The sequence below is a fragment of the Nansenia antarctica genome (genome assembly GCF_963989245.1).
Source record: "Nansenia antarctica genome assembly, chromosome: 13".
Taxonomy (NCBI): Eukaryota; Metazoa; Chordata; class Actinopteri; order Argentiniformes; family Microstomatidae; genus Nansenia; species Nansenia antarctica.
Window position 1 is genome coordinate 5,261,013 of NC_137683.1, and position 9,930 is coordinate 5,270,942.

General features: G+C 45.7%; 1 protein-coding gene across 1 annotated transcript in view; it reads left to right on the forward strand.

Annotated features, from left to right (window-relative positions):
• LOC308169103 (transcription initiation factor TFIID subunit 1-like) overlaps window positions 1-9,342 on the forward strand; it is a gene marked incomplete at both ends in the record, with an annotated part of 45,122 nt that extends 35,780 nt beyond the window's left edge. Inside the window, 2 exons of the mRNA XM_080543746.1 lie at window positions 7,199-7,960; window positions 9,289-9,342. Of these exons, the coding sequence (XP_080399872.1) occupies window positions 7,199-7,960; window positions 9,289-9,342 (816 nt within the window). The remainder of the gene's footprint in view (window positions 1-7,198; window positions 7,961-9,288) is intronic.
• Between the last annotated feature and the right edge of the window lie 588 nt (window positions 9,343-9,930).

The window sequence follows — 9,930 nt, forward strand, 5'->3', positions numbered from 1 at the left end:
CCTTTCCTCTCCTCTCCTCTCCTCTCCCGTCCTCTCCTCTCCTCTCCTCTCCTCTCCTCTTCTCCTTCTCTCCTCTCCTCTCCTCTCCTCTCCTTTCCTCTCCTCTCTCCTCTCCCCTCCTCTCCTTTCCTCTCCTCTCCTCTCCTCTCCTCTCCTCTCCTCTCTCCTCCTCTCCTTTCCTCTCCTCTCTCCTCTCCTCTCCCCTCCTCTCCTCTCCTCTCCTCTCCTCTCTCCTCTCTCCTCTCCTCCTCCTCCTGCCTCCTCCTCTCTCTCCCCTCCTCTCTCCTGCATCACTGTAAAGAGTGGCGGCGCTGAAAGTAGGTGAAACAGCGTCACACTTGTAGTTGTTAATGAGACTAAAAGACACCAAACTACTGTAGAACTGAGAATAACTTACCAGTCACTGTGATGTTGACAGCATTGCTGTACTCCTCCTGACCCAGACTCACACCAGAACACTCCACTGTCAGAGATGGATACAGAGGGGATGGTGCAGGTGGGTCCAGTTGATGATTCATCAGAGGGACACTCTGACAGTGGGAGATCTCCTGTGGACATCATCACTCTCCATCCAGTAGAGTTCCCCTCCACCTCACAGCTCACTGAGACAGACTCACCTCATCAAAAGAACTGAGATCTGTTGGAACTGACGGTCAGAGAGGCTGGAGGAGGAGGTCTGGGAGAGAGAGGTCTGGGAGAGAGAGAGACAGAGAGAGAGAGAAAGGGAAGAGAGAGAGAAAAGAGAGAGAAGAGAGAGAAGGAAGAGAGAGGGTGATAGATAGAGAGAGAGTTTGAGAGAGGTAGAAAGAGAGTGAGAGATGGGGAGTGAGGGGGGGGAGACAGTGAGAGAGAGGGGGAGTCAGAGAGAAAGAGACAGGGAGAGGCAGGGAGACAGGAAGATTGATTGAGACAGAGAGAAAAGGGAGAGGCGAGGAGAGGAATGGAAAGAGCGAGAGGGGGAGGAAAATGGAGGGGGAGAAAGAGAGAGAAAGAAAGAGAAAGAGAGAGAGAGGGTGTGAGGGGGAGAGAGACACATAAAGACAGAGAGAGTGACAGAGAGGGTTCAAAGGTCAGACTGAAATAGGTTCATAGTTCAGAGTTGAAACAGTACATCAGTAATGGCGCTTTTCCATTGACCGGCACGGCACGGGTCAGCACGGCTCGCCTCGGGACGCTTTTGAAAAGTTCCAGGTACGAGACGTTTTCCACTATACAGGACCGACCCGGGGCTGTAGGAGGAGTTACGTGTCATAAGATTCCCCCCGCTATACAGATCAGCGGGGGGAAATGCGATAAGAATTATGTCAAAATGCAGCACTATCGTGCACAGATCAGCCTTACAACATGTAACGTTAAGTGCCTGTTACTTGCCGCTTTCAGTTCTAAGGAAATGCCGACATGAAATGCGACACGATTCTATTTTTATTTCTCCTGACACGTTGAGCACTGTGCTTTTCTTGTTGGTTAACTACCGTAATAAGCCTAAAAAAGTTCAACTGTTCAAAAAGTGCAACTTCTCTGCTTTCAGAAACTGTTTGAATTTTTTAGATTGGCATATAGTTCATGAATTACGATAGTTTGAATGAACGCTGTAAAATCTTGTCTGCTGCCGGCAGCTCCCAGCTCTGGTTTCGGAGCAAGACGCGAATCTATCGGCATTTCAAATACATGCTCACATCCAGTCATCCGCTCACTCATAAATGCCAAGTCTCACGCAATCGCTGTGAGACACGCATTTCAACCAGTTCTCCCGCTCTCACGCCGCATCTCTATTTCTCACGGCGAGAAATAACAATTGTTTTACGGGACTTTTATTTTTTGAAATTCCTTGAAAGAAAGCTACCGGACATGAGTTTCGTGGCATCTTTCTGCACGCGCGTTAACTTGAGTCTGCAATCGAAGCGGCAGGCGAGCGCTGATGGAAGAACCTGTGTTCACTCGAGCTGCAAGAACGTAGCAAGCAGTGTTGCCAGATTGGGCTACTTTTGGTCACACTGGACCTGGCAACCACTGCTTGCTACATTCTTGCAGCTCGAGTGAACACAGGTTCTTCCATCAGCGCTCGCCTGCCGCTTCGATTGCAGACTCAAGATAACGCTTGTGCAGAAAGATGCCACGGCAGCTTTTAGACCGGTTGGGCTGGACATTGTCAATTCCGTCTGGCAACCGTGGTAGCAAATTATGTGCATACATTACAACATCGTATCTGGTAGCCTACTGGACTGGTTGCACCAATTTGGCGTAAGTCATTATAAATGCAGGCATTTAGTAGTTACTAAACCCCTAGTTGTTACTAGCAAGTTTCAAACTAGTTGTTTACTAATTTCGGTTGCACCACGCCAATCTTTTGTCAATCTTAGCTAGTAAATACTCAGGTTTTTTTGGTAACTGTTTTTTGTTTCTCTACTGTAACATAACCAGGTACATTAATAATAATAATTAATAATAATTACAATTTACAATACAAATACAAACAAATGTTGGGCGCGCTGCGCTCGCACAAGATCAACCACCAAAGCCCTCATTCTGACCCAGGAAAAACCCTGGTATGTACTGTATAACATGATAGCCATCTATGAGCAATGCACTGTATATAAGATGATGACCAAGGGTCTTTCTGCTGCTGACCAAGGGGCTGAGTCATGTTGATGGGGCCCATTTTTCTTTTAGAATCTGTAGGCTACTGTATTTGTTTATTAAGATTTCATAAACATGATATATTGTCTGAATTTTTTTCTTGTTTCATAAAATGTTAATTATTTTCATTTCTTGTGCTGGTTTATAATGAACAACATGTAAAATTGCAGGAAACTAGCTCAAATAATTGGGTGGGAGAGAGGGGCCGCCGCTGCCAAAACGTGCACAGTTTTGGGTCGCTCCACCGCCAAAAAATCTCACTCCAAACTTTTGGTGAAACTTGGCAGCCCTGCGCTCACTGCTCTCCATCAAAAAAGGCACATCCATCAATAATATTACATAATAACAACTGCTCTGATTAGATTGCTTAGATTGTTTAATACATCAACGGGGGGGAAAGCGAGATGAACTCTGAGCGAGTATCATGCTTCCTCCATTGAATTCCATTCAAAGTGTTTAAGCCTTCCCCCTTTCCACTGGTAATAAGGAATTGGCAAGAATAGATCGATATAGATGGATCAACATAATGCAGCACTATCATGCACAGAACAGCCTTAAAACATATAACGTTAGATATATAACGGAGCGATGTATTTCTACGGAAAGGCTGACTGACGCGGGGCTCATACAATCTCCACGTTTGTTATAGATGAGAGTGCTCCGGTGTCTTGCTGGTAGTCAAATGTATTTATTTATATATACAGCATATGGATGTTACGTGCCTGTTACCTGCCGCTTTCAGTTCTAATAGTTTAGATCTCGCAACCAGGGAAACGCCGACATGTTAAAGGGAGCAAGACGCGAATCTACCGGCATTTGACTGCAGCTGGACTGAGGAACAGCATAGCACATCGCCATAATAGCGATTTTTTTTGTTATGCTTGTTGTAAATAAAAGTTCTATGATGCATTGAAATGACATTAAACTAAGATAGTACGATGGTTAGCATAACTTTTCTAATCTTTATTAATAAGTTATTACAGAAACAGTAAGTGACATTTTCCTAGAGCGAAATCTGTTGTGGTATTTAAAGATGGCGGTTAGCGAAGAAATCTATGAACATGGGATGACGATTTCCATTGACCAATCAACGGTGTGCAGCGTCACACGTCACACGCAGCCTGGCAAAAAAGTACCTTTCGCTACCCATCGCGAACAATAACTATTTTAGTTCTTGTTCGGCACGGGTACCAGAAATGGCACGGGTACCTTTGGCAGTGGAAAAAGGATAATAAACCGGGCCAGCCTGGGAAAAGCGCCATAACTCACCTACTACCCAGAGGAGCTGAGAGCTGGAGTCTGTATAATAGACTGGGTCTCTTCTCCCAGCTCTCCATGAATACACCCCTGTGTGATTCAGACCAACAGGGCTGACAGAGTAAGAGCCTCCAGCCCCACGCTCGCTGTCTGGTAGCAGCTCTCTGGTGTAACTCTGTCCATCATACACATCTCTACCATACACATCTCTGTACCAGTAGAATCTCCAACCTGTAGACGAGTCTCCAACCTCACAGCTCAGAGTCACTGAGTCTCCAACATTCAGCCACCATGCAGGAGACACACTCAGGACAGGAGAGGGTTTCCCTGTCAGAGAACAGATGTCAAAGAGTGAATTTGTAAAGTGCAAGAACACAAACGCTGTCTTTGACAAATCTATTATGGGAGGTAGTGGTGGTCTAGTGGATAGTGAGTTGGACTTGTGATCGGAAGGTTGTGAGTTCAAATCCCGCCTGAAACCACACCACTACTAGTGTGCCCTTGAGTAAGGCACTTAGCCCTCAGTTACTCCAGGGGGAATGGAATGGAATGGAATGGAATGGACTTTATTTGTCATTGCTACAGTACAGGTACCAAACAACGAAATTTAGGAGGGGTGGCTCCCCTGGTGTTAGGAAAGGGAAAAAAAAACACATTTTAGAAAAAGCATAAAAGCATAAAATCACAAGAAGGTAAGGAGCTGGTTTACATCAATAAAGGCTATGTACACAATCCACTGTACTATACTGCACAGATAGTCAACTAGGGTTGTCATATTGCACAAAAGTATTTTTTCACGTTATTTTAAAGTGTCACAGTTTGCAGGCTTGAAAATGTACATGTTTGTGCCTCAGCACTAGCTGCCATACAATCCGTCCGGACTGTCCTGGGCCCAGAACTTAGGCCTTTTCTGTGTTCAGGGCCTTGACGGCCCTGTGGTAGAAGCAGTCCTTCAGTCTGTTTGTCTTAGCGGCCGGGGTCCTGTACCTCCTGTTCGAGGGCAGCCTGACAAAGTGTACGTGCCCAGGGTGGGTCGGGTCCCTGGAGATCTTGGAGGCCCTCCTGAGACAGCGTGTGTTGTACAGCTCCTCCAGAGAGGGGAGGGGGGCGCCGGTGATCTTCTGTGCTGTTCTCACGACTCTCTGTAGCGCGTTTCTCTCCGCTGTTGTGCAGCTGTGGAACCAGTTGCAGATGCCGTAGGTGAGGATGCTCTCCACTGCGCCGTGGTAGAAGGCCACCAGTATCTCCTGCTTGTTGTGTTCTTTCCTGAGGCATCTCAGGGTGTATAGCCGCTGTTGTGCCCTCTTGATGGTGCCTTTTGTGTTGTCCTTCCAGGCCAGGTCATCCCGCATGTGATGTCCCAGGAATCGGAGGGTTGAGACTCTCTCCACGCTCTCTCCGTCGATGAGCAGGGGCTGGATCTCGGACTTTTTCCTCCTGAAGTCTACGATGAATTCCTGGGTCTTTGACTTGTTTAGCAGCAGGTTGTTAACCTTGCACAGCTTGCTCAGTTGCTCTACCTCATCCCTGTACGCCGCCTCGTCCCCCCCCGAGATACATCCCACCACGGTGGTGTCGTCTGCAAACTTTACGATGTAGTTGCTGGGGTGGACGGGGGTGAAGTCGTGGGTGTAGAGGTTGTAGAGGATGGGGCTTAGCACGCAGCCCTGGGGGGACCCAGTGCTGAGGCTGAGGGCTGTGGAGGTGTGGGGGCCCACCCGCACCCTCTGGGGGCGGTCGGTCAGGAAGTCCTTGATCCACGCACATATAGAGCACATATAGAATGTCCCTGTAATTCGTAATTGTAAGTCGCTTTGGATTAAAAGCGTCTGCTAAATGGCAAAATTATTTTTAAAATTATTATGATTGTTAAAGTTTTTTCTCTTTCTTTGATTAACAGAGGTACACAACAATCCAATGTTTTAGATTTTCTATATGAACATTTTCTTAATGAGACTAAAGGGCTCTGCACACAGCGTGCGATTTCTGTTGCACGTCAACGTTCCATTTTGAAGTTTGAATGGAAGTCTATGAGAGCATCGCATTTACCCGCACACGGCCCCGATTTTAATCGCACGGCGAACATTCGATTCCATTCATTTTGAATGGGACAAAGCAGTGCGACAAAACTCGCACGCCGTGTGCTTTGTCCCATTCAAAATGAATGGAATCGAATGTTCGCCGTGCGATTAAAATCGGGGCCGTGTGCGGGTAAATGCGATGCTCTCATAGACTTCCATTCAAACTTCAAAATGGAACGTTGACGTGCAACAGAAATCGCACGCTGTGTGCAGAGCCCTTAAGAGACACCAAACTGCTGTAGAACTGAGAATAACTTACAAGCCACTGTGATGTTGACAGCATTGCTGTACTCTCCTGACCCAGACTCACACCAGTACACTCCAGTGTCATAGTAGGATACAGAGGGGGGGGTTAGGCATGGGTCAGTTGATGATTCATCAGAGAGACACTCTGACAGCCTGAATTGCTCTGTGGAGCTCATCACTCTCCATCCCTCAGAGTTCCCCTCCACCTCGCAGCTCACTGACACAGACTCACCCTCAAAGAACTGAGATGTGTTGTGACTGATGGTCAGAGAGGCTGGAGGAGAGACGCCTGGGAGAGAGAGAGAGAGAGAGAGAGAGAGAGAGAGAGAGAGAGAGAGAGAGAGAGAGAGAGAGGAGAGAGAGAGAGAGAGAGAGAGAGAGAGAGTGAAGGAGAGAAAGAGAGAGAGAGAGGGATACAGAGAGAGGGGGAGGGAGGGAGAGGGGGAAGAGAGAGACACAGACAGAGGGGGGTCAAAGTTGAGATTGAGACAGAGTCAAAGTTCAGAGTTGAAACAGTGCTTCAAACGCCTCACGTATCATAGGTGATACATGGGTTTTTGGGACCTCAATATGGGTGAACAGTTGAATGCAGTACCATGAAAATCCACTGGATGGCAGAATACAGATATCTAATTGCATACAACATGGTCTCCAGGATAAGGAGCGCATTTTTATGATGTAATGGGATTTCTAAGTAACAATAGTAAACAAGCCCAGAACGTTTTTCTGTCCACATTCTTTGCTAATTTGGCAAAGGTCTTTGCTAATTTGGCAAAGGTCAAATATCAAATGATATTCTTACTGATATCCAACATGAGTATACTTCTTTGAAGCAATAAAATACTCTTATCATACTCGTATCATAAATACTTTATATTTCATGATGTATTTTATTGTAAAAATCACGTCAGAAAGTGTGTAGCAAAGTTGATACTGCAGCTATTATCTAAAAGATGAAAGTGAGATGAACTCAAAAGAAGAAGAGGACCCAACAACAACAACAACAACACAGGGGTAAGGAGACCACAGCAACACAACAAAGAAAGCAGCAACAACAACAACAACAACACAGGGGTAAGGAGACCACAGCAACACAACAAAGAAAGCAGCAACAACAACAACAACAACAACAACACAGGGGTAAGGAGACCACAGCAACACAACAAAAAAAGCAGCAGCAACAACAACAACAACAACAACAACAACACAGGGGTAAGGAGGCCACAGCAACACAACAAAGAAAGCAGCAACAACAACAACAACACAGGGGTAAGGAGACCACAGCAACACAACAAAGAAAGCAGCAACAACAACAACAACAACACAGGGGTAAGGAGACCACAGCAACACAACAAAGAAAGCAGCAACAACAACAACAACAACAACAACAACAACAACACAGGGGTAAGGAGACCACAGCAACACAACAAAGAAAGCAGCAACAACAACAACAACACAGGGGTAAGGAGACCACAGCAACACAACAAAGAAAGCAGCAACAACAACAACAACACAGGGGTAAGGAGACCACAGCAACACAACAAAGAAAGCAGCAACAACAACAACAACAACACAGGGGTAAGGAGACCACAGCAACACAACAAAGAAAGCAGCAACAACAACAACAACACAGGGGTAAGGAGACCACAGCAACACAACAAAGAAAGCAACAACAACAACAACAACAACAACACAGGGGTAAGGAGACCACAGCAACACAACAAAGAAAGCAACAAGGGGTAACAGGAAGAAGACTAAAAAGGAAGGGATATCGTTGGAGAAAAGTACAATTTGAACCTCCAGACAACATTGAATATGAATGTGGTGAGGAAGACTTCAAACAGTTTGTTACTGATGAAATGCTACAGGGAACTGCAGAACAGACAAACTTGTACAGTGTACAGACGGAAAATCAATCAACACAACACAACTGCAAAAGAAAATTGAGCAGGTACTGGGTATGTACATGCACATGGGGTTAGTACAGATGCCCAATGTACGAGCCTACTAGGAGATGGAGACATGGCACCCCTCAGTGTCTGATGTGATGTCTCAAGATCGATTCCTGAAATTGCTTACACTGATTCAGTTTCAGGACAAGTTGCAAAAACTACGACAACAATTCCTTTGCATACCTCTTGAGGAAGTTCATGCAGTTGATGAAATCATGATTCCATTCAAGGGGAAATCTCACCTATGTGCCTACATGCCAGAAAAACCTTAGAAATGGGAGTTCAAGATGTGGGGACGTGCTGGATAACGTTGCTACCTTTACGATCTTGATAAGATTTTCGATTTTCTGTCAAGGTGCAGAAAATCCTGAAAAAGAGAAATCTGATGTTGGTGCTACTGGAGATGTTGTCCTGAATATGACTTCAATCCTTCCAGCAGGAAAAAAAACACATGGATTTTGCAGGCAACTATTTCACCGTCCGAATGAACAGGGTAAAATGCTGCAACATGATGGATGACCATGAAGGAGAAAGGAAGTGGGTCACTGGATTTCAGAGTAAACCAGGAAAATACCGTCATTGTGAGATGGTTAACAATAAAAGATGTGCACTTCTCTCATGAGTAGAGGAAACAACAAAATCGGCAGACCACTATCCTCTCCAGAAGCAAAATCTCTGACCTCCAGAGTGCTTCCTGATGTGAGGAAGGATGGCATTGATGTTTTCCCAACATGGGAAACTCGACAGAGAGCACAAGCACTGCACCGGAAATCACTTCTCCCATGTCTACTGTGGAAAATGTAAAGTCCATCTTTGCCTGAACAAGAACAGAAACAGTTTTCTTGCCTACCACAATGCAAAGTAAAGGTAAAAGGTTCCACTTGAAGAAAAAAAGTACCCCAAAATATACCAAACCAACTGAAAAGGTCCAAATGCACTACACGTGTTCTATTTTGCATTGCAATAATGACTCCAAATTCAAAGAATTATCATTTTCCAGCAATTATTGACAGGCTTAACTCACCTGCTACCCAGAGGAACTTATAGCTGTAGTCTGTATAATAGACTGGTTCTCCTCTCCCAGCTCTACATGAATACACCCCTGTGTGATTCAGACCAACAGGGCTGACAGAGTAGGAGCCTCCAGCCCCACGCTCGCTGTCTGGTAGCAGCTCTGGGGAGTAACTCTGTCCATCGTACACATTTCTGTACCAGTAGAATCTCCAGCCTGTAGACGAGTCTCCAACCTCACAGCTCAGAGTCACTGTTAGGCCGAACGTTGGCGCTGTCTGGCGAATGATACACTGGTATGAACGCGGGCTCGTTTGCCAGACAGCGCCAACGTTCGGAGGTTTCGGCACGCGAACGCGAACCGGCGTTCGGAACTGCCGGTGTGAAAGCCCTATGAGTCTCCAACATTCAGCCACCATGCAGGAGACACACTCAGGACAGGACCTTGTCTATCTGTAAGAGAACATGTGTGAAAGTGTGAAATTGTAAAATGCAAGAACACAAACGCTGTCTTTCACAAATCTATTATGATTTTTATTGTTTTTACTGTTGCTTTGATACACGAAGCTACACAACAATTCAGTGTTTTTGGTTTTCTATGAGAACATTTTCTTAATGAGACTAAGAGACACTAAACTACAGTAGAACTGAGAATAACTTACCAGTCACTGTGATGTTGACAGCATTGCTGTACTCTCCTGACCCAGACTCACACCAGTACACTCCTGTCTGAGGGTAGTTGGATA